General features: G+C 48.4%; 1 protein-coding gene across 6 annotated transcripts in view; it reads right to left on the bottom strand.

The window, feature by feature from the left end:
• Positions 1–17,094, bottom strand: part of KAZN (kazrin, periplakin interacting protein) — a 266,812-nt gene extending 249,718 nt beyond the window's left edge. For 3 of the 6 annotated variants that reach the window (XM_040326259.1, XM_040326260.1, XM_040326265.1), the window contains exon 1: positions 16,691–16,968. In XM_040326259.1, coding sequence (XP_040182193.1) covers positions 16,691–16,856 — 166 coding nt within the window. In that variant the 5' untranslated portion in view covers positions 16,857–16,968. Of the gene's footprint in view, positions 1–16,690; positions 16,969–16,994 lie in introns of those variants that run through there. The other 3 variants (XM_040326261.1, XM_040326263.1, XM_040326266.1) reach the window with 2 other exon arrangements.
• Positions 17,095–25,563: the final 8,469 nt, after the last annotated feature.

The raw sequence follows: 25,563 nt of genomic DNA, 5'->3' as shown, positions 1-25,563 counted from the left end.
AACATTAGATTGAGGCTCATTTTGTCTCGGGGAATCGGGTAGTTTTTTTTAAATCTAAGCAGTACTTACCGTTTTAGAGAGCGATCTTCTCCGCCGCTTCCGGGTATGGTCTTCGGGACTGGGCGTTCCTATTTGATTGACAGGCTTCCGACAGGCTTCCGACGGTCGCATCCATCGCGTCACGAGTAGCCCGAAAGAAGCCGAACGTCGGTGCGGCTCTATACGGCGCCTGCGCACCGACGTTCGGCTTCTTTCGGGCTACTCGTGACGCGATGTATGCGATCGTCGGAAGCCTGTCAATCAAATAGGAACGCCCAGTCCCGCAGCCCATACCCAGAAGCGGCGGAGAAGATCGCTCTCTAAAACGGTAAGTACGGCTCAGATTTTTAAAAAACTACCCGATTCCCCTTCACAAAATGAGCCTCAATCTAATGTTAAAAATTAACTTTTCGGGTGAACCTCCACTTTAAGAGCACTAAAAGTTTGCTGAATTAGGGGGGGGGGGGGGGGGGCAACGGGCAAACCACACTCTCTGTACGAGTTCAGCTGTGACATGCCCCATAGTCATCTCATGACAAGTCTCCTTTAAGCGATTTAGCTCAATGCTAATCTCCTTGATCCATCTCTGGGGAAAGCAGCACTCCCCCTTTTGCGCTCGTGTACAAAGCCTTACAGGCATGCAATTCAACATACAGCCGAAAATAAACAACGAAAAAACTATTTGGAAAATGTTCAGCAGAACTGGATAAACCAAGTACTCCGACACTTAGTACAGAGCAATAATCTCGCTATCTGCAAACAGCGCAAAGAATTTTTAATACCAACTTTATACTTGCTGACTTTTTAGAGAGGAGTGAAAACAAACTACTAAAGCCTCGGTGGGGAAGGCTGCCTAGAGTCTAAACAGTGGGGTAGATTCAGGAAGCTTTTACGGCGGCGCATCTCCAGATACGCCGCCGTAATTTCAAATCTGCGCCGGCGTATCGTTACGCCGATTCTCAAAGGCAGATACGCAAAAAAAAAATTAAAAAAATAGGCTTCCTCCGCTGACGTAAAATTGTGTGCAATATTACATTGGCCGCTAGGGGCGCTTCCATTGTTTTCGGCGTAGAATATGCAAATTACCTAGATACGCCGATTCACAAACGTACGGCCGGCCCAATTTACTTACGTTGTTTACATTAGGCTTTTTCGGCGTAAGGTTGCTCCTGCTATTAGGTGGCGCAGCCAATGTTAAGTATGGACGTCGTTCCCGCTTCAAAATTTTAATTTATTACGTAGTTTGCGCAGGGCTGGACGTAATTTACGTTCACGTCGAAAGCAATGACGATTTGCGTCGGAATTTTAAGCATGCGCACTGGGATTTTTTCACGAACGGCACATCCGCATAAAAAACGTAAAGTACGCGGGGTCAACCTAATTTAAATAAAACACGCCCCCCTCAACATCATTTATAGGACGCGCGCTTACGCCGGCCCCATTTACGCTACGCCGCTGTAAGTTAGGAGGCAAGTGCTTTGTAAATACAGCACTTGCCTCTCAAACTTACGGCGGTGCAGCGTAAATACGATAGGCTGCGCCGCAGTAAGAAGGGGCGTAGCTACCTGAATCCAGCCCAGTGACAAAAAAAAAAAAAAAGAAGTCTACAGTGACAAAGAATCTAATGAACAGAAAAAACAAAAAAGAACAAAATGAAAAAAAACAAACAAGCAGGCAGAATTACATGCAAGTCAAGAAACTCAGGATTCTTCGCTTTGTTGATGCCAGTTACCTGACCAACCAGGTCCCATCATTTCCTATTAAAGCCCCATTCACACTTTGAGCTTCTTTGGTTGGTTTTTATTTTTTTAGCAATGCAAATGTAGCACTACGCCTGCAGGAGCTGCTGGTGATATTTTGGGTGGCACGTTACCTCTATGTTCTCGCTCTCCAGGGTGAAAGGAGAGTCTGAAGAATTTCAATGTCCACACAATGCACTTCTTTTTCTTGGATTTATTTTTCAGAACTTTAGTAGAAAAGGATGAAGGGTAGGTAGGTTCAGGTGCACAGTCACAAAGTAAGGAAACACGCCTGTTTCCAGCAAACAGTTCTCGTCGCCACTCTAGCCAAAGTGGGTATTGCTCACCCCGATAGGTCCCTCTCACTGGCCTAGCAGCCGGGATGGCGCACAAAGTACAGTCTGTGCCACAGACGTTCCTTATGAGACACTTTGGTCCGGAATCCTCTGCCACAGGATTCAGCACCCGGATCTCTTTAGCTTTGTTTCTTTAGAACCGACAGGCGACATGGTCAAGCCTCTTGGTGTACGGTGCATCCTTAGATGAAGTTTCCAGGCCTTCTCCCAAGGTACCAGCCTCTTGCATGGCCCTCTCCAGGATAGGTCCTCCCCTGGCTTCCTTCATCAGGTGGCCTCCTCCCGCAGGACGGACAGCACAGGATCACCTCTGCAGTAAAGGCCCCAGCCAGACAACTGGGCCCACCAGACGAAGCTGGCAGCCCCCGGGACAACGTGGTCCTGGAACCAGAACACGCACCTCAGGCCAGACATGCCACAAGGCGCGAACAGACCCGCACCAATGGAGTCTGTCCCTTAAGTACCCCTCCCCAGCATGCACAGAGGGCAACCACTCCCACCGATTCGCTGCCGAGGGGGACACTCAATACACCTTGACCTTGCTGCTGCCACCCTTGGCCTGGGGTGGTAATGACACCCCCAGGCGAGCAATGGTGGATAATCTCAGCACAGCCATGGCTGGGACAGAGGCTAAATTGCCCTTAATCACATTGGTCTGAGCCAGATAACTCAGACCCCCACTAAATTTAAAGCAGCGCCTGTTCAACAGGAGCAGGGTGTTCCACAAAGCTAAACTAGGCAGAAAAACATGTGAGGAACAAGCACTTGGCATGATTTTTTTTTTTTTGCACGTTTCCAGGTGCTCTCATTGAAGTCCTTTGAGGCCAAGTCCTACAACTCTGCCCCAGAAGAAGCCCACGCAATTTTTCAACCGACTAGCTTCAAGTGACACTACACTCAGGTGTAAATGGCCCCACTGAATATAATGGAAATCTTAGTGATTTTAAAGCTTCGCCAGAATCATCTCAATGCCCAACACTAAGGTATGAAAAGCGCCCAGGAGGAAGATAAAAATGTAGTCAGAGCCAGTGAAGCCCCACTGCCTGAGCTTATGATACCAACACTCCAATGGGTGAATGATATACCGGCAAAAGAAAATATGAACCTGTAAATGCAACCATTATCACTGCAATTCATGAGAATATCTATGCAACAACATGACTGATCTATGACACAACACAAATCACACCAAGCAGGAACCAAATGCATCAACTAAGATAGTAGATACTCCACCAGGATCAAATGATTCACTATACAAACCTTGTCCAGAGAAGAAAAGGCGAGCACTACCATCAGTCCTGTGTCATGCCAACAATAAAGCATCCTGAGACAGGGTCGTCTTTTCACATGTGCACGCTGGGCAGTTGCCCAGGGGGGGGGAACCACCTGCCCATTGAAATTTGTTGTGGGCCTGGCAGGTTGAGAGAGCGGGTGGCTCCGTGGTCATTGGGCAGGAAAGAGTGGGAGGCTCGGTTTGTGGGCAGGCAAAATTTGTTGCGGGCCTGGCAGGTTGAGAGAGCGGGTGGCTCCGTGGGCACTGGGCAGGTAAGAGAGTGGGAGGCTCGGTTTGTGGGCAGGCGGGCGTGTGGCTCAGTGTGTGGGTGAGAGCAGGCTAGGTGTGAGTGGACGGCTGGCCAATCAGCGAGCCGGCACGCAGAGAGATGATATCATCTCTCACCGCCCCCGCATCCCTGCTGTAACTTCAGCCCTCACTGTGCAGCAGAGAGATTACATTATCTCTCCGCTGCCTGACTCTGGGACAAAGAAGCAAGAGACAAGCAAAACACCACCTTAGCAGGCACGCGACAATCCGCAAAGGTGTGGCAGCTGACGTGGCAAGTGACAATCCGCAAAGGTGTGGCAAGTGACAATCTGCAAAGGTGTGGCAAGTGACGTGGCACGTGACAATCCGCAAGGTGTGGCAGCTGACGTGGCAAGTGACAATCCGCAAAGGTGTGGCAGCTGACGTGGCAAGTGACAATCCGCAAAGGTGTGGCAGCCGACGTGGCAAGTGACAATCCGCAAAGGTGTGGCAGCCGACGTGGCAAGTGACAATCCGCAAAGGTGTGGCAGGCAAGTGACAATCCGCAACGTGTGGCAGGCGACGTGGCAAGTGACACACTCGGAGCTCCCACCGTTTCGGCATTATGGCGAGTCAAACCATTTCATTTTAGAATGCAATAGAAATAATGCGCTTCAATCATCCCGACACCATACCAACCATGGTGCCAGGAAGATTGAAGCGCCAACACTGGCCATTTGTTGGAAGTACCAATAAATATAGCCTTATTGATAATTTGCATTTTTATTCTCGTGCATGATTGTGTAGACAGGACCCCAGTGTACTGTATTGCCCGGGGGCCTATAATGCTCTTAAGATGGCACTGTCCTGAGACCAGTCATGTGTGGGGTTGCGTCTCTGCCAAGGGAGTGGGGGGCTCACTCTCAACTTTTCCTAAGAACACCGCCATGAATAAAGAATGGTACAACTTCTCCCAACCATCCAAGAACAGCTCGGTGATGAACAATGCCTTATCTAGCATGATGGAGCACCTTGCCACCAACTTCAGTTGGGCCCATTTTTTGCCCATCAACTTCAGAGACAACACGTTCACTTGTTGCCCAATCTATCCCACCCACTTTGAGGTGCCATTGTAATGAGATAATCAAGGTTATTCCGTTTACCTGTCGGTGGTCATCAGGGTTGCCAACTTTCCGTAAATTTACTAACAGTTTGTAAAACCCGTAATTTTTCCACCCGTCCATGAATGCTCGCTATGGACAATCACAGACAAATAGAAAAATGATAAACGGTTTGTAAATTCACTGAAAGCTGGCAACCCTGAAGGTCACAACGTTACGGCTGATTGGTGTATATAAAGAAGACGCTTGTATTCTCTACATGGATAATGGAACTTATTTTGCTCTTCCCCAGACATCACTGATTTGCTTCGGCTTCCTAGTCCTTTAATTGTGCCGCCGCCGATTCAAACGGAATGCCAGTCCCTGGAATAAATCCACTCCGCCAACAGACAGTGAATTAATCTTCTTCCAGCTTTCCCGAGACCCAAGCCAAGCTGTGTGTGACCGGGGACAATCGCCAGCCATTTCAAACAAACACCCGGGTGACCGCCCGCAACGGTCAGATTCAGCTTTACAAGATTCTCCTCCAAAGGCAGCGTCTACAGTGGAAGAATGGGCAGCAGGTGGGGGGAGGGGGAGGCGAGCATTCCCAAAGCTGTGATCACACTTGTATAATGGCAGCTTGCGATGACAGCCCATTGTAATTATACCCTCTGTACAAAGCAGTGCAGCGGCCAGTGAAATACAGTGCCACCAACACAGTGTGACATGCGTCCAGTGCAAAACTCACTCTGCAGAAGCCAGCAGACAGGTGGAGGGGCACATGGAGGGTGCAGTTTATATGCCAACATGAACTAGGGTGGGGTTAATCAGCCCATAGACAGAGGACTAGTCAGATGTACAAAGCACATGCTAAAACCATCCCAATATGCTTTGATCATCAACATCAAAAAGTGCTCGCGGTTCACACCAGTATCCCTGGGAAGCTAATGGAAGAGGGTAAACATGGGTGACATGATGAAAAAAAGCGAAGTTCCACCTAAAAATGGAACTTCCGCTTAACCCACTCCTCGCCCCCTTACATGCCACATTTGGCATGTAATTTTTTTTGGGGGGGGGGGGGGGGGGGGAGTGGGTGCTTCAGGAGAAGGGGACTGCCTGTCCCACTTCCTCCTTCCACCGAGGGGCTGGAAAGGCGATTAGCTTAATCGCCTTCTTGCAGCCCCTCCCTGTAGGCGAGCACCTGTCCAATCGGACGGCGCATGCGCAGTGCCGCTCGCGCAGTGGGTGCCCGGCCGTGAAGCCGAAAGCTGTCACTGCCGGGTGCCCACACTAGGAATGAAGACGCCGGCCGGCGAGGGGGGGGGGGGGGGGCGAGGAGCGGAGCCCCGGCCGGCGCTGGAGCCGTGGAGCAGGTAAGTGTCTGTTTATTAAAAGCCAGCAGCTACACTTTTAATAAACTAAAAAAAAGGCTGGAACTCCCCTTTAGAGGTTCACCCCCACGAAAAAAATGAAAATTCAGCAGATACAAATATAGTGTAGCTTCTCACTTACTATTAGGACACTTTCCTTTCAAGGGATCCCGCAATGTCGGCACCCAAAGACAGTTTTCGGAACGGCTCTCGGGCGCTGCCGCCACCATTTAAAGCAGAGTTCCGCCGGCATTTTTTTTTTGCAACTGCCGACTTTTAATATAGAGACACCTGTCCTGGGTACCCGCGATGTCCTCCCCCAAAGCCCTCGGCTCTCAGGTGCTGCCGCTGCCATTTTCGGTAAGGGAATCAGGAAGTGAAGCCGGTTCCCTACTGTGTATGCGCGAGTAGTGCTGTGCGATCCGAATGGTCCCTGCTTTCTTCTGGGACCTGTGTGTCTCCCAGAAGACAGCGGGGGGGGGGGGACAGAGGAGGCACCAGATGTGGCATAGGTGGCGACCTAAGCCCAGAAGTGGGAGCAAATATCCATATTACACAGGTATCTGTTCCCTCCTTCCCCCTGAAAGGTGCCAAATGTGACACTGGAGGGGGGGGGGGGCATTCCGAAAAGCGGAAGTTCCCAAGGTAAGGGAAACCGTCAGAAAAGCCTTTCTGCTTCCCAGCCAGTTCCCCACTGCGCATACGCAAAGTGTGCTGCGCTTTCTAACTGGCCAGGTGGCAAAGAAAAGAGGGGGGGCAAACTTCCGAGGGACAGCACTGCAAAGCTTTTCCCCCGGACGTGGGTGAACAGTACTGGTCAAAAACAGGTACTGGTTCCCCCCTCCCCCGTGAAAGGTGACAAATGTAGAAAATGAGGAAGCATACAAGCGAAGGTTTTACTTTTGGATGCAAACGTATTATTTAATCATTTTGGATAGAGTAGGAAAGAGTTGGTCCTGAACTCCAAATAAGTAAATATTTTCTAAATACATTCATCACTATGGATGAGCTCCAGCATGTTCGCACGGTACATGTGCAGAGCCCGTCAGGAAGACTGCATGGCGCTGCGCATTATAATCACAGCCAGGTAGACATTTTCCGATGCTAGGCTGCAGAGATCGGGAAATGTCTCCCTGACTGTGATTAGCGCAGACTTCCTGGCAGGCTCTGCACGTGTACCATGCGAACACGCTGGAGCTCATCCTTATTAATCACGCATAGCCTTCCTCGTATCTCGGTGTGCTTTGTGTATCCCTTCCAGATCTGTGCAGTAATCCAGTGTGAGACTTTCCCTTTGTGCGGGATCTTCCTGTAATAAAGACCGCTCCCTGCTGCTCTCCCCCCTTGTGCAGGATGACAGGTCTCATCCCCGCCCCCTCCTTGCTGTCCACCAATCGCAACATGCGGTATAAATTTTGGCTGCAGACAAAAAGTGAAGCATCGCGAAAGAACTGAATATCAGATGAAACAAAATTGACAAGATGCTTGAAAGACAACCAACTGACCTTTAGCTTGCACTATTGTTCTAATAAATTGTGTTATTTACAAATACCGATAGAATATTTCCGAAATGCTGAAAAATATTGATAAACATTTTAGAAAGACATTCCATCCCCACCACAATCTATTTGCCCAAAGAAAAGACTCGGTAGAAACTCATGAAAGGAAATTTCTGATCAAGAGTTACATCCAACGTAAAATGTGTCAAGAAACAAAGTGTCACAGACACACAAGAATACAAATGTAACATTACAACTTCCCATTCCCCAGGATAGGCTCACACCATACAGCAATGGTCTCCAAACTGCGGCCCTTTGCCGTCTTTAAATCAGGCCCATTGGGCCCACTATTCCTCCCACAGATACAAGACTATTCTGCCATCTGACACCAACAATCATTTCTCCCACTGGCACCAATAATGGGGCACGATTCCTCCCCATCATACCAACAATGGGGTACGATTACAAACCGCCAATACTAAATATGCCGATGTTTACTCCGGCCCCCCCAAAAGTCTGAGGACAAAAAACTGACCCCTTGTTTAGAAAGTTTGGAGACCCCTGCCATACAGGTATGTTGGTGACTTGTCCTTAAGGTTCCTTTAACAGGAAAGTTCCTTCAAGGACTGCGCAGGTGCAATCCTTGCCGACGGAAATCTCCGAACCTCGCCCGGCACCCAGGCTCATTAACATCCCGGTGGATTGGAAGATGTTAAAAAAAAAGCCAGGAGGCCGAGCGAGGACGTGAGGCCGACTGGCCACTTTCCTCGAAATCCACGACGCCCTGGATGCCGGTGATCTGCCGTGCTGGTTCTGGGTATCGTGGAAGTTCCAGCGCATGCGCAAACTGATGCGCTGAGATGGTTCCAGCTATCGGGAAAGTTTCTTCAAGCACTGCGCAGGTGCAAACTTGCTGACGGAAATCCCCGAACGGCGGCCAGCATCCAGGGCGACGTGGATTTTGAGGTAAGTGGCCAGGCGGCCTCGCCTTCGCTCGGACTCCTCGCCTTCGCTCGGACTCCTGGCTCTTTTTTTAACATCCTCCAATCCACAGGGATGTTAAAGAATGAGCCTGGATGCCGGGCGAGTTTCGGAGATTTCCGTCGGGAAGTTTGCGCCTGCGCAGTCAGTGAAGGAACTTCCCCCACAGGGGAACATTGAGGACAAGTCACCGGCCGAGGTTCGGAGATTTCCGTCGGCAAGTTTGCGCAGTCCTTAAAAAGGAACTTTCTCGTTAGCCGGAACCATATCGGCAGATCACATTGCGCCTGCTCAGGAACTTTCACGATAGCCGGAACCATATATCGGCAGATCACCGGAAAATGCGCATGTTTCCACACATTTTTCATGCATTTTCTAGGGCAGCACATTCATTTCGATGGCCTAAAGCGTAGGCCCAGGCCTAGCCTACGCTAAAGAAACATGGACAAGTAGTCCCCGACTCCTTTCCAAAAAACGTGCCACACCGAACTAGGCAGTTTGGCACACACGTTGGGCAGCGCGTCCTCTGAAGGGCAGCGCATTTCTGTGCGTGGTGGGAAAGCGAGTGATTTTGCGTGCATTCCTGACCCTCACAAGGTTTGAACCTAGCCTTATGCCTCGGTACACACGATCGGTTCCTGTTGGGAAAACTGCTATGGAGCATACACATGGCCGGTTTTCCCGACCAAAGCAAACATGGCAATTTTCCCATCGGGAAAACCGATCGTGTGTGCCAAGGCTTTAGATGCGGTGGCTGCATTGGTTTTTCGACTGTAGACATTGATTTCACCCGTTGGTCCTGCCTCTAACACACTTCCTGTCCGAAGGCGATAATGTTTATTCAATGTACTGCATCTTTGGAGGAGAAGCGTTGTCACCCTACTGCAGGGCTATAAGGCCTATAGAGCGTCTCCCTTGCGTCGCTTCTAGTTTTGACGAGAGAGAGAGAGAGAGAGAGAGAGAGAGAGAGAGAGAGAGAGAGAGAGAGAGAGAGAGAGAGAGAGAGAGAGAGAGAGAGAGAGAGAGAGAGAGAGAGAGAGAGAGAGAGAGAGAGAGAGAGAGAGAGAGAGAGAGAGAGAGAGAGAGAGAGAGAGAGAGAGAGAGAGAGAGAGAGAGAGAGAGAGAGAGAGAGACCTTGCCGGGAAGCTTAAAACTGTCAAAAAGTCAGCTGACGGGCTCCATAGCAAAACAGGAAGTCAGAGTAAATCCCTCCAAATGAAGGGACTCTACTGCCCCCTCAAGGTCTAAAGAACTAGTGTCCCCACTGGAAAGTGTCAGGGCGGGTCTTAAATGGGGGTGTGGCCTTGACAGGGAAGGGGTGGGTCATATTTAAATTAGGGGGTGCACGAGTTTCGTCAGGCCTAGGGCAGCACAAAACCTAAATACACCACTGCTGACACCAAGAGAAAAATGGTGACAGGGGAAGGCGCTCCAGCTGATTGACAGCCTCAGCTCCGTTCCTGTGTGCAGGTGGGCGTGCCCCTTCCCCGAGCTCTGAAGAGTAACTTCTGCTCTCCTGGCTTTTTTTTGTTGAACTCTCAGATAAGCTTTTATATTCAGCACTTTGAATGGATGTAGAGTAGAAAGGGCTACAGATACACAGGTACAACTTATGTAGAAAGATTTGTTTCAACTATCACCTGAGGCCAGTCACTGCACTGGGTAATATGTAAGGGTGTACTTTAAATCTCAGGAACATGCAGCTGATACAGTTTTTTGGGGTTTGGAATACAATTCAGGGAAGTCTGGAATGAAACTCCATAGCAGGGCTCGACAAATCCCGGGCGCCAGGTCGCCATGGCGACTAGAAATAGTGTCCTGGCGACTTGGCTTGGAAGGTGGGCATCATCTGGTGGTGAGCCGTTGGTATTACAAGTTATTACCACCATATGTGAGCTGGCGCCATCTGGTGGTGGCCGTTGGTATTACAAGTTAAACATTACAAGTTAAACAGCAATTCTAATGTCATTTTTCACTATTTTCACTGCCATCTTCTTCCCTCTAATTAGAACCCCCAAACATTATATATATTTTTTATCCAAACACCCTAGAGAATAAAATGGCGATGGTTGCGATACTTTCTGTCACGCCGTATTTGCGCAGCGGTCTTAAAAGCGCACTTTTTTGGGGAAAAAATACACTTTTTTAAATTAAAAAATAGAACAGTAAAGTTATCCCCATTTTTTTTTAATATTATGAAAGATAATGTTACGCCGAGTAAATTCATACCCAACATGTCACGCTTCAAAATTGCGTCCGCTCGTGGAATGCCGACAAACTTTTACCCTTTAAAATCTTCATAGGCAACGTTTAAATTTTTTTTACAGGTTGCATGTTTTGAGTTACAGAGGAGGTCTAGGGCTAGAATTATTGCTCTCGCTCTACCAATCGCAGCGACATCTCACATGTGTGGTTTGAACACCGTTTACATATGCGGGCGCTGCTCACGTATGTGTTCACTTCTGCGCGCAAGCTCGTCGGGACGGGGCGCGTTTTCTGGCTCCTAACTTTTAGCTGGCTCCTAGATTCCAAGCAAATTTGTCAAACCCTGCTCCATAGGGATAAAAAAAAAAAAAAAACATGGAACAAAAGAACATTAGATCCCCTCCGACGCGATCCATGGGCTGGGACCCGAGTGGAATTCAGCTTTTAATTTGGGAGCCACCCTGTTCACAACAAGTTCTGCTCATTTTATAAGGTTCTAACACAAACCATATGTTCTGTAAATTCCACGGCTATGGCACAATGATCTCCTCCATAAAAATAGCAAATCGATATAGTTCTAGTGCAAAAATTAACGTTGAGAATCACCGCCTAGATGTTAGCTGCCCCTCGACTCCGAGAACTCCCCAGGCAACAAAAAAAAAATCCATCTGCCTTCATCCATTATTGGAAAACTGAATTCATAAGACGGAATATTCCTGCAGAAGAACGTCTTTCCACATTTATGGGTCTCATACAAGAGCTGATGACTTACGAGTTCCGTCCAATCACAGGGAATACAGTGGATCTGGTTCCTCTCGGAGAGGACGAAACATATTCGGCTGAGATGCATCAGATCCGTAGCAAAGGATTCTACATTTCCTATGCAAACCTACACAAAGAGAACTGCGGAAAAAACACACACCAGAGAATCAGCCCTCTAAAAAGATTGATATTCAAGCTATGCCTGCGCTGGAATGACCGGCCAGATTCTCGCCGCTCTCATTCACTCCAGTGGCGAGATCTCCCCCCCGTTTGTAATTCTCAGCTCTGCTTGGAGTCTCACTCTTCCTGCCTCATTCTTCACACCAAATAAATAAAAAAACAACAAAAAGTAAAGCCTGGAGCCTCCAGTAATGAACACAGCAGGTGTGCGAACCAACACAACGATCCGTCTACCGGGTCACCGGTGATGACTATACCGTTATCGATTTAGGAAATTCAACCGGCTTTCTATAACAACTGATCAATGCAACCATCCAGATACCAATAATAATACATGAACTGATCCATTGATTGATTTTGCATCCTTCTAGAATGCGGCCCCATGTAAAACCAGCATAAAAACATACTAAAAACTTGCCAACATCTATCAAAACTGCAGCGTCAGTTATCAGTGGTGGGATGCTTGAAGTTTGTGTATACAGAGACTAATGTGGGCGACACCGATGGAGGGTGATGATGAAGGGGTGAAGAGGATAATAAGGATGATGTAGCTGCACACCTGTGTGACCAGGGGCGGACTGACCATTGAGGCACTCGGGCACTGCCAGGCTCAGTAAAACCAGGGACAGTATGTAAAAATCTGTGGGTTTTTTTTTACATCTGTCCCTGATATGTCCGAAACCAACATGCTTTTGATGTGAAAATCCCAAGATTTTAGCTGCACTGCCTCCTGGCATGGTGTCCAGCTATAAGCCCAGGGGCCCCATAATCTTCTATTGCCCGGGGGCCCCCCCATGAGTTGTCAGTCCGCCCCTGCATGTGACATATACACACAGCAGCACAGTTTATTTCATTGCAGTATCAAGAAGGGGAGGTTAATGAAGGCAATGGTGGGGAAGTGGTGCAGCTGCACCCCTATGTGGCTCTCACACAGCAGTCAGCATTAAAAGTTAGCAATGTCTACAGCAAAGTACAGGAACATTGATGGAGGGATTATGAAGTGGTGAAGGTGGTGTTGGACAAGGAGGATTACGTTGATGGTGGTGAAGTGGGGTATCTGCACACTCACGTGGCCCACGCTGGACAGTAGCAGTCTATAGCACGGCAGTGTGGGGTAACACTGGTGGAGGGATTATGAAGTGGTGGAGTTGGAGAAGGGTGATTACATTGATGGTGGTGAAGTGGGGTATCAGCACACTCACAGAACAGTAGCACAGTATGTGGCACGGAAAAGTAGGGGAACACCAACGATAAGGTTATGAAGTGGTGAAGGTGGCGTTGGACAAGGGTTGATGGTGGTGAAGTGGGGTAGCAGCACACTCACCGAACAGCACAGTATGTGGCACAGCAAAGTAGGAGAACACAGACGATGAGGTTATGAAGTGGTGAAGGTGGTGAAGTGGGGTAGCAGCACAGAACAGCACAGTATGTGGCACAGCAAAGTAGGGGAATACCGACGATGAGGTTATGAAGTGGTGAAGGTGGTGTTGAACAAGGGTTGATGGTGGTGAAGTGGGGTAGCAGCACACTCACAGAACAGTAGCACAGTATGTGGCACGGCAAAGTAGGAGAACACCGATGATGAGGTTATGAAGTGGTGAAGGTGGTGAAGTGGGGTAGCAGCACACTCACAGAACAGTAGCACAGTATGTGGCACGGAAAAGTATGGGGAACACCGACGATGAGGTTATGAAGTGATGAAGGTGGTGTTTGACAAGGCTTGATGGTGGTGAAGTGGGGTAGCAGCACACTCACAGAACAGTAGCACAGTATGTGGGACGGCAAAGTAGGGGGAACACCGACGATGAGGTTATGAAGTGGTGAAGAACAAGGATAATTACATTGATAGTGGGGAAGTGGGGTATCTGCACACTCATGTGGCTTAGTGCAACATTCTAGGAAACAGCAGTGTGGGGCAACACTGACGGAGGGATCAAGACCTGGTGTACATAGATAAGTACTTTGATGGTGGTGAAGTGGGGTATCTGCACACTCATGTGGTCCACACTGGACAGTAGCAGTCTATAGCACGGCATTGTGGGGCAACACTGATGGAGGGATTATGAAGTGATGAAGGTGGTGTTGGACAAGGGCGATTACATTGATGGTGGTGAAGTGGGGTAGCAGCACACTCACAGGACAGTAGCACAGTATCTGGCACTGCAAAATAGGGGGGGGGGGGGAACGACACGGATTATGAAGTGGTGATGAACAAGGATAATTACATTGATGGTGGTAAAGTGGGGTATCCGCACACTCATGTGGCTCACGCTGGACAGTAGCACAGTCTATAGCATGATGGCAGTGTGGGTGATGACTAGTAATGAAGGTGATAGGAAGATGTGGTGTAGCTGTATCTCCATGTGGCTCACACACAGAGCCAGAAACCATCCCAGTATGGCAACCTAATGTGGGGCACCAATGATGGGGTGGTGGGGCACCAGACCCCTGTGGATCACACATACAGTAAATAAGGGGAGATAAAGAACAAACTAGTTATCTGCTGAGTGACAGTAAACTCCCAAATGACTTTTTTATAAAAGAAATAAAGAACATCCTCTAGCAATCCCCTCCAATCCGATTCACCGGATGAGACCTCAGAACAGACAGTTGTGTTCCTTGTCCTTAAGGGAGCCACACATGTATCCCAATGTAGAGATGCCAATGACAGTCCTCCTTTCAGTCCCCCGGGGGATTGCCAGCTCCGGTGCCCAGCCTGGGTATACAGAACAGCTGGGGCACCTCTTCCCATGCACACCAATAAGTCAGAATAGAGAGCTGTGTACACACAGGGACTTCTCTCCCCAGTTTTATTACATATTTATGATCCGGGGGGGGGGGGGGGGGGGGGGGGGAGATATGCATCTTATAACTGAACAGACTGCGATTAGCAGCTCAGTCATTGTATAAAGGAAACAGCAAAGTTACTACAAGCAGCCCAGAGAATAGCATTGCAGTGCGGGGGAACAGTACTGCGGGGGGCGAGGAGGATGATGAAGGGGGGGGGAAGGGGCAAGGAGGAGGATGATGAAGGGGGGGGGAGGGGCAAGGAGGAGGATGATGAAGGGGGGGGGGGGCGAGGAGGAGGATGAAGAGGAGGGGGGGGCAAGGAGGAGGATGAAGAGGAGGGGGGGGCAAGGAGGAGGATGAAGAGGAGGGGGGGGGCAAGGAGGAGGATGAAGAGGAGGGGGGGGCAAGGAGGAGGATGAAGAGGAGGGGGGGGCAAGGAGGAGGATGAAGAGGAGGGGGGGGCAAGGAGGAGGATGAAGAGGAGGGGGGGGCAAGGAGGAGGATGAAGAGGAGGGGGGGGCAAGGAGGAGGATGAAGAGGAGGGGGGGGCAAGGAGGAGGATGAAGAGGAGGGGGGGGCAAGGAGGAGGATGAAGAGGAGGGGGGGGCAAGGAGGAGGATGAAGAGGAGGGGGGGGCAAGGAGGAGGATGAAGAGGAGGGGGGGGCAAGGAGGAGGATGAAGAGGAGGGGGGGGCAAGGAGGAGGATGAAGAGGAGGGGGGGGCAAGGAGGAGGATGAAGAGGAGGGGGGGGCAAGGAGGAGGATGAAGAGGAGGGGGGGCAAGGAGGAGGATGAAGAGGAGGGGGGGGCAAGGAGGAGGATGAAGAGGAGGAGGATGATACCGAGTCCCTCCATGTGGTTTATACACAGCCGATGTTAGCTCCAGCAGCCCAGTGAATGGCATTGCGGGGTAACAGTACTAGAAGAGACAAGGAGGAAAGGAGGATGATGTGGGGAAACACTGATTGAGAGAGGATGAGGATGATGAAGAAAATGGTGTGCTGTAGTTGCTCTCTCCATATGTCTTACACACAGTAAAGTTAGGAGGTGATGAGGATGAGATGGTGCAACACTGATTGAGATGGCAATGATGATGAAGAGAAGGATGATGAGGGTGATGAGGTGTAGCCTCTTTCTTCATGTGGCTCTCATAAAGTAAAGTGAGGATGTGATGAGAGGAGGAGGATGAGGATGAGGATGTGATGTGATGAGGATGTGATGTGATGAGGATGAGGATGTGATGTGATGAGATGTGATGAGATGAGGATGAGATGGGGTACCACTGATGAAAATAATGATGCCCATGACATGAGTATGAAGGTAATGAGGATGGGATGAGATCGTGTAGTTTCTCTCTCGGGGGGTGATGAGGATGATAAGCGGTAATAGCGATAGACAGGATGAGAATGACAAAGGCGATGGGGGGGGATTTGTAGTTGCTCCCTCTATGTAGCTCACATACAGTGAAGTTAGGATTTGATGAGGAGAATGTTGGAGGACACTGATTAAGGGAATGAGGAGGATGATGATGATGATTTGTAGTCGCTCCCTCCGTGTGGCTCACATACAGTGCAGTTAGGAGGGTACTTGGATGAAGATGAGGATAAGGATGAAGATGAATCTTAGTCCCTCTCCATGTGGCCGACATACAGTGAAGTTAGGAGGAGAGGGGAAGGGAAGATGTGGGGGGGACACTGATGGAAGATGTGGGGGGGACACTGATGGAGAAGGGGGGTAGGGATGATAAGGATGATGATTGGTAGTTGCCCCCTCTATGTGTCTGACATACAGGGCAGTTAGGAGGGGGTGGGGATGATGTTGGGGGACACTGAGGTTGTTGTATGACAGTTTCCTGGGTGGGTGGGGGGGCTGGTTGTAGGTATATGGATGGTTGGATAGGTAGGTAGGTATGTAGGGTAAATAGATAGGTAGGTGTGTGTCCTTACCTGTGGTGCCGTGCTGGTTGTAGGTATATGGATGGTTGGATAGGTAGGTATGTAGGGTGGGGGGGCTGGTTGTAGGTATATGGATGGTTGGATAGGTAGGTATGTAGGGTGGGGGGGCTGGTTGTAGGTATATGGATGGTTGGTTGGGTAGGTAGGTAGGTATGTAGGGTAAACAGGTAGGTAGGTGTGTGTCCTTACCTGTGGTGCCGTGCTGGTGGTTCTCCATGCTCTCCCCCCCGCTGTTGATCTCGGCCAGTCTCCGGTTGGTGGCGGTCAGCTCGGTACGCAGGTTGGTGACCTCCTGGCTGGCGGACTGGATGGCCCCATCGATGCGGAGCGCCAGCTGCTTGTTGTCGTCCATCATTTGGAGGATGTTGTCCTGCGGAGACAGGAGAGGACACAGAGCCGCATGGTGGGATGATCTGCAGGACACACTGTACACAGCCGGCTCTACAGAGGACACGGCTCTACACACCACACCGACTCTATAAATGGAACCTACCACTCCGCCCGAAGGGGGGTCCGATCTACTCCCGGACACCTTCTCCTTCCAGCACAGCCGCTCCGGATCCGATCCCACCCCACACCGGGCCGGGAGAGACTTATAAATCGGGAGATGTCAGAAATCCCGCATTATAGGACTTTACACCCAGCGGTATTGTCCGGGCTGCAAGCGGCCTCCCCCCTCCCGGGGATGGAATTGGTCTCGCCCGCTCTTCCCTTGTAAATCTCAGCTCCAAACTGGGATGTCAGAGTTGTCTGCAATCTTCCCACCCCCTTATTATGATTAATCCCACCCCCTTATTAATTATCCACCCCCATTATTATTATTAATCCCACCCCCTTATTATTATTATTAATCCCACCCCCTTATTATCATTATTATTATTATTATAATTAATCCCACCCCCTTATTATTATTATTATTATTATTATTATTATTAATCCCACCCCCTTATTATTATCATTATTATTATTATTATTAATCCCACCCCCTTATTATTATTATTATTATTATTATTATTAATCCCACCCCCTTATTATTATTAATCCCACCCCCTTATTATTATCATTATTATTAATCCCACCCCCTTATTATTATTATGATTAATCCCACCCCCTTATTATTATTAATATTATTATTATTAATCCCACCCCCTTATTATTATTATTAATCCCACCCCCTTATTATTATTATTATTATTATTATTATTATTATTATTAATCCCACCCCCTTATTATTATTAATCCCACCCCCTTATTATTATCATTATTATTATTAATCCCGCCCCCATTATTATTATTATTGTTAATCCCACCCTCTAATTATTAATTCACACCCCATTATTATTATTATTATTATTATTATTATTATTATTACACCCTTTTTATTAATCCCACCCTCCATTATTATTATTATTATTATTATTATTATTATTATTATTAATACCTCCTCCCCCATCATTATTATTATTAATCCCCCCATCATTATTATTATTAATCCCACATCATTATTATTAATACCCCCCTCCCCAGGGATGGACTGGCCATTGGGACTACAGGGAGTTTCCCGGTGGGCCGGCTTCAGTGACAGCGGACCGCCGCCCCCCTCCACTCCTCTGTTTCTCCCTTCCCACAGCGCTTACCTGGGGGGAACAGAGAAGCAGGGGGAGGACCAGAGGAGCATGGGGGAGGGGACAGACAGCTGACTCAATAGCTATGGCCTGGGAGTTTCTCACTTCTGCCCAATCTTGTCCCATAAGGGGGGGGGGAGGGCACCGAACTGATTCTTTGCCCCGGGTGAAATAAAATAATGTCTAGCTTCCCCACTGGTACTGCCTATAAGAGTACCAGTATCTAATAAAGTAGAACGGCTAGTGGCTAGTGAAGAGGGAGAGGGGGCTTGGGTGGCTGTGGGGGGGGGGGGGGGGGGGGGGGTTGTCCGGCTGCCATGGGAGAGACCTGTCAAAGTGGGCCAGTCTGGATGAAGTCTAGGGCCAAATTTTTGTCCCAGTCCAGCCCTGCCCCTCCCCCATCATTATTAATCTCCCCCATCACCATTAATAATTCCCTCCATCATTATTAATCCCCCATCATTATTATTAATGGTCATATTCCTACAGGAGCTCAGATCTGGGGTCACCTGTGTCATTAATTCCCCCCATCATTATTAATCCCCCACATCATTAATAATCCCCCCCCATCATTGATAATCCCCCCCATCTTTATTAATCCCCCACATCATTAATAATCCAGCCATCATTATTAATCTCCCACATCATTAATAATCCCCCCCATCATTAATAATCCCCCCCATCATTATTAATCCCCCATCATTATTAATCTCCCACATAATTAATCCCCCCATCATTATTAATCCCCCACATCATTATTAATCCCCACATCCTTATTAATCCCCCCATCATTATTAATCTCCCACATCATTAATCCCCCCATCATTATTAATCTCCCCATCATTATTAATCCCCCACATCATTAATAATCCCCCCATCATTATTAATCCCCCATCATCATTATTAATCCCCCATCATTAATAATCCCCCATCATTATTAATCCCCCATCATTATTAATCCCCCATCATCATTATTAACCCCCCATCATTAATAATCCCCCATCATTATTAATCCCCCATCATTATTAATCCCCCATCATCATTATTAACCCCCCATCATTAATAATCCCCCATCATTATTAATCCCCCATCATTATTAATCCCCCATCATTATTAATCCCCCCATCATTATAAATCCCCCCCATCATTAATAATCCCCCCCATCATTAATAATCCCCCCCATCATTATTAATCCCCCCCATCATTATTAATCCCCCCCCATCATTATTATTAATTCACAGGGGGGGTGGTCATATCCCTACAGGAGCTCAGATCTGGGGTCACCTGTGTGATGTCATCACTCCCCCCCCATACACTGGAGGAGACACATATAAGGGCTCATTACCCCACAGGCAGTCAGAGGCAACTTTAAACGCATTATAAGCGCATGAGCCTGAGAAATGAATGTATTCCAATGAGCACACTGAGTGCTCACTTCCTTTCAGTCCGTCCGGGAACACAGGAAACTGAATCTCCTGTACTGCGCGGTACCCGGCCCGGCCCGGGCACTATCTGATATGGGACTGGGGACCCATAATGATAGAACACCGGACTGACAGGAAGAAGTGGAGCTCCGCCATGCTACAGCGGCTGCCTACAGGGAAGAAGGGGAGGTGAGAATAGAAAAACATAGGGACTAGGGGGGGGGGGGGGAATAAGAACATGTGTGTAAAAAATTAGTGTAGCGCTAACGTAGGCTTTGCGTGCGGGGGGAGGGGTGCTTGGGGCCCCCATTTTGCTTGGGGTCCCCAAATTCCTTCAAACGGCCCTATACACGCCACATTCTGGTGGGCACCGAAAACATGCACAAACGCACTGTGAACTAAGAGATTGTGGTGTAATTGGATCACACCCAAATCCCCCGCCCATGCGGATCACATTAGCGTTAGCGTTTGGGCCCCTTTCACACTGCTCTGTGGCAAAATTGTTATAAAAACGCATGAGCATTTTTACTTAGATTTTGCTGTTTTTAGCTGCGTTTCTGATGCACTTTTGGACCGCATGCACCTGTGAAAAATGCACATGTGACTCAAAACCACACCAACAACGCAAACCACAGGTGCATTTTTACTTCAATTCTTACAGCAATTTCCATTGAAAATGGATTGCAATGCAGGCTATGCTGCTAGTGCGTTTGCAGTGGAAAGAGGAATGTGAGAAGTTTGTCTTCTGATACGAATTTAATCGGTTGGGTCTTAATGTGACTATATATATATATACACTATACAGTATCTCACCAAAGTAAGTGCACCCCTCACATTTTTTGTAAATATTTTATTATAGTGTGACAACACTGAAGAAATGACACTTTGCTACAATGTTGTGTAGTGAGTGTACAGCTTGTATAACAGTGTACATTTGCTGTCCCCTCAAAATAACTCAACACACAGCCATTAACCACTTCCCGCCCGGTCAATAGTCAATTGACGTCCTGCAGGATAACATGCTGGCGCGCGCCCGTGGGGGCACGCATCGCGGCGATCGGTGATGCGGGGTGTGTGTCAATCTGACACCCTGCATCTCCGATCTCGGTAAAAAACCTCCGGCGGAGGCTCTTTACCACGTGATTAGCCATGTCCAATCACGGCTGATCACGATGTAAACAGGAAGAGCCGTAGAGGAGAGCCGATCAGCGGCATTCCTGACAGGGGGGGTTCGCACTGATTGTTTATCAGCGCAGCCCCCCCTCTGATGCCCACACTGGACCACCAGGGAAGCCACCAGGACCACCAGGGAAGGGGGCAACATGTGGATGGCCAGGTAAATCCCCCATGGCCATCCACATGTAAAAAAAAAATTACAATAGATGCCAATCAGTGTCCACAAATGGGCACTGACTGGAAACAATTAGTAAAAATTAGTAAATAAATAAGTGATGCCCAGCAATTACATCAGTGCCACCCCTCAGTGTCCATCAGTGCCCATCCATGCCCAGTGCCCACCTATCAGTGCCCATCCATGCCCATCTGTGCCACCCATAAGTACCCATCAGTGCCACCCATAAGTGCCGCTCATGAGTGCCCATCAGTGCTGCCTATGAGTGCCCATCAGTGGCGCCTATGAGTGCCCAGTGCCGCCTATGAGTACCCATCAGTGCCGCCTATGTGTTTCCCCCACAGTGCCGCCTATGAGAGTTCTTTGCCCTGAGGTGCCATGTTGAACTTCCATTGACCAGTATGAGAGAGTGAGAGCAATAACACCGGGCCAGATCCTCAGAGCGAGTACGCCGGCGTATCTACTGATACGCCGGCGTACTTTCAAATTACCCGCGTTGTATCTTTAGTTTGAATCCTCAAACCAAGATATGACGGCATCTGGGTTCGATCCGACAGGCGTACGGCTTCGTACGCCTTCGGATCATAGATGCAATACTTCGGCGTCCGCTGGGTTGAGTTCTCGTCGTTTTCCGCGTCGGGTATGCAAATTAACTATTTCCGTCGATCCACGAACGTACGCGTGGCCGTCGCATTCTCTTACGTCGTCTCTAGACGGCTTTTTCGGGCGTATAGTTAAAGCTGGTATTTTGCGGCGCATAGTTAGACTTGCCATGTTAAGTATGGCCGTCGTTCCCGCGTCGAAATTTGAATTTTTCTTTTTTTGCGTAAGTCGTCCGTGAATCGGGATGGACGTAACTCACGACTAGCGACGTCATTTAGCGCAATGCACGGCGGGAAATTTAGAAACGGAGCATGCACAGTTCATTCGGCGCGGGGACGCGCTTCATTTAAATGAAACACGCCCCCTAATCGTCGATTTGAATTCCGCCGCCAGAGATACACTACGCCGCCGTAACTTTCGGCGCAAATTCTTTGGGGATTTGAAATTACGCCAGGTAAGGTACGGCGGCGCCCATCTATTTCTATGTGGATCTGCCCCACCAAATTTAACACACCTGCTCCCCATTCACACCTGAGACCTTGTAACACTAACAAGTCACATGAAACCGGGGAGGGAAAATGGCTAATTGGGCCCAATTTGGATATTTTCACTTAGGGGTGTACTCACTTTTGTGGCCAGCGGTTTAGACATTAATGGCTGTGTGTTGAGTTATTTTGAGGGGACAGCAAATTTACACTGTTATACAAGCTGTACACTCACTACACAACATTGTAGCAAAGTGTCATTTCTTCAGTGTTGTCACATGAAAAGATAGAAGAAAATATTTACATAAATGTGAGGGGTGTACTCACTTTTGTGAGATACTGTATATACACTCGTAGGAGTGCCTGTTCACACCATTATTTATGGTGGAGATTTACCGAAACGGATCATTATTTGTTTTTGTGAATATTTGTATTCACAATTTGTGTCTTTTATGTCACAATATTGATATATAGCAGAAAACAATGGTAACTAAATGTCAGTTCAATGAAGTTTATCACTGAGATGGTGTGCAATGGCAAATAGCACTGCATAATTATACTGGGCCAGATCCACAAAGCAGTTACGCTGGCGTATCTATTGATACGCCGCGTAACTTCTAGTTTGCTCCGGCGTATCTTTGTTTTGTATCCACAAAACAAGATACGCCTGAAGCTGTGCTAGATCCGACTGGCGTACGTCTTAGTACGCCGTCGGATCTAAGGTGCAGATTTACGCTGGCCGCTAGGTGGTGTTTCCGTCGATTTCCGCGTCGAGTATGCAAATTAGCTAGATACGGCGATTCACGAACGTACGTCCGGCCGGCGCATTTTTTTACGTCGTTTCCGTAAGGCTTTTTTTTACATCGTTTTCCGTATGGCCGTCGTTCCCGCGTCAAATTTAGAAAAATTTACGTCGTTTGCGTAAGTCGTTCGCGAATAGGGCTTTGCGTCGAATGACGTTCACGTCGTAAGCATTGGCTTGTTGCGGGTTAATTTCGAGCATGCGTACTGGGATACCCCCACGGACGGCACATGCGCCGTTAAAAAAAACGTCATTTACGTCGGGTCAAGACGTATTAACATAAAACACGCCCCCATCACATCCATTTGAATTGCGCTCCCTTACGCCGCCAAAGTTACACTACGCCGCCGTAACTTACGGCGCAAATTCTTTCAGGATAAGGAAAATATGATGTAAGTTACGGCGGCGTAGTGTATCAGAGATACGCTACGCCGGACGCAACAATGCGCCACGCTACGTGGATCTGGCCCACTGTGTGTGCATCTGGTAATAGATCTCGGGGATGTTGTGTGATAACAGCAGCTTAAAGCGTTTGTTAACCTACCGGTAAAAACAAAAAAAAGGATCCTGTTCCTTTAAAGCATCGTGTACAGCACATTGGTTGTGCCCCAAGCCCATTTTTTTTTTGGTCAATTAGAGCCTCAGGGTCCAATTATGTGCTTCCAAAAAAATAAAAACCCATAGAAATCAATACATCTGGTGCCCTACATGTAGATTAGAGGACGGTCGCATGGATTAGGGGAGCCCCTGTGCCCCTAATGGACAGGCCGCCACTGCCTAAAACTCATGTTAGGGGCAGATCCACAAAGAAGTTACGCTGGCGTATCTATTGATACACCGCGTAACTTCTAATTTGCTCCGGCGTATCTTTGTTTTGTATCCACAAAACACGATACGCCTGAAGCTGTGCTAGATCCGACTGGCGTACGTCTTAGTACGCCGTCGGATCTAAGGTGCATATTTACGCTGGCCTCTAGGTGGCGTATCCGTCGATTTCCGCGTTGAGTATGCAAATTATCTAGATACGGCGATCCACGAACGTACGTCCGGCCGGCGCAGTTTTTTACGTCGTTTCCATAAGGCTTTTTTCGGCGTATAGTTACCCCTGCTATATGAGGCGTATCCTATGTTAAAGCAGGAGTTCACCCGAATTTTTTTTTTAACATTAGATTGAGGCTAATTTTACTAAGCAGAAACGGGTGTTCTTTTTAAAATGAATGCAGTACTTACCGTTTTAGAGATCGATGTTCTCCCGCCGCTTCCAGGTATGATCTTCGGGACTGGGCGTTCCTATTTGATTGACAGCCTTCCGACGGTCGCATACATCGTGTCACCAGTTGCCGAGAGAAGCCGAACGTCGGTGCGGCTCTATAAGGCGCCTGCGCACCGACGTTCGGCTACTTTCGGCTACTCGTGACACGCTGTATGCGACCGTCGGAAGGCTGTCAATCAAATAGGAACGCCCAGTCCCGAAGATCATACCCGGAAGCGGCGGAGAAGATCGCTCTCTAAAATGGTAAGTACTGTATTCATTTTAAAAAGAACACCCGTCTGGCACAGCCTAGTGCTGGGCAGACACTGCTGGTCATACAGCAGAAAAACAATAGTCTTTTGATTTTAATCACACAGAAAAATCAATCCTCTCCTCACCTCCTCAGAAGACTTTCAGTACACTGCTCTCCTTCCTCACAAAGCCTCAGGATGCAGCCAATCAGTGGTAATCCTCTGGATTACTTATAGAGGCCTTAATTGCCTCATTCTGAACAGCTGAAGCTTTCCAACGCCCTTAGACCCTTTCTGGCTACTTTTGCAGCCAACGCCTAATAACAATTGGTGTATTGTCTAAACAAGGCAGAAATGTATGTCCCGTCTGTGACAACACCCACAGATTTACCTGACTTTCTGTCAAACATGACAAAATGTGGAAAATTTTAAGGGGTATGAATACTTTTTCAAGGCACTGTATGTGTTTTGGATGCAGAAAAAAGCGCCGGAACACGTGTGGTGTGAACAAGCCCTTAAAGCGGGGGTTCACCCTAAAAAAAAACATTTTTTTTTTCTAGCATGCCATCAAGCATACTAGCGCGATCTACAGTACACCTTTCTTTTATTTTTAGGTGCCGTACTCACTGTTTACTGCCGTAATGAAGTTTCAGACTATGACTAACCATTAGTTGTTAATGCGAAACGCGTCAGCTGTCTATCCCACTGTATGCTGTTGTGTGCTGTGCATTTTTTCCTTTTTACAATAAAGAGCACGTCTTTTTTCAACAAGACTTTTTGGAGTGCGGCTGTCCATCCATTCTCCCACCTGAAGTTTCAGACTCCCCGCGGGGAATGGGCTTTCCTATGCACAGGGAAGATGATTGACGGCCGGCTATGGCGCGTCACGCTCCCCGAAGATAGCCGAAATAGGACTTGCCTCTTCACGGCGCCTGCGCAGTCAGCTCCGATGTCTGTGCGCAGGCGCCGTGAAGAGACAAGTCCTATTTTGGCTATCTTCGGGAGCGTGATGCGCCATAGCCGACCGTCAATCATCTTTTTTTTTAAAGTCAGCAGCTACAAACACTGTAGCTGCTGACTTTTAATAAGGACACTTACCTGTCCTAGGCGCCTGCGATGTCAGCCCCCTCGAGGCCGACCCCTTGATCGTGGAGGGTCCTGGCGCCACGATCCTTAGTAAGGGAAACAGGCAGTGAAGCCTTGCGGCTTTACTGCCTGTTTCCTACTGCACATGCGCGAGACTTGTGCCGCCTTGATGAATAGGCGGCT

Source organism: Rana temporaria, chromosome 10, assembly GCF_905171775.1.
Source record: "Rana temporaria chromosome 10, aRanTem1.1, whole genome shotgun sequence".
Lineage (NCBI taxonomy): Eukaryota > Metazoa > Chordata > Amphibia > Anura > Ranidae > Rana > Rana temporaria.
Note: the sequence above shows the minus strand (reverse complement) of the source record. Positions and strands in the feature narration are given on the sequence as shown.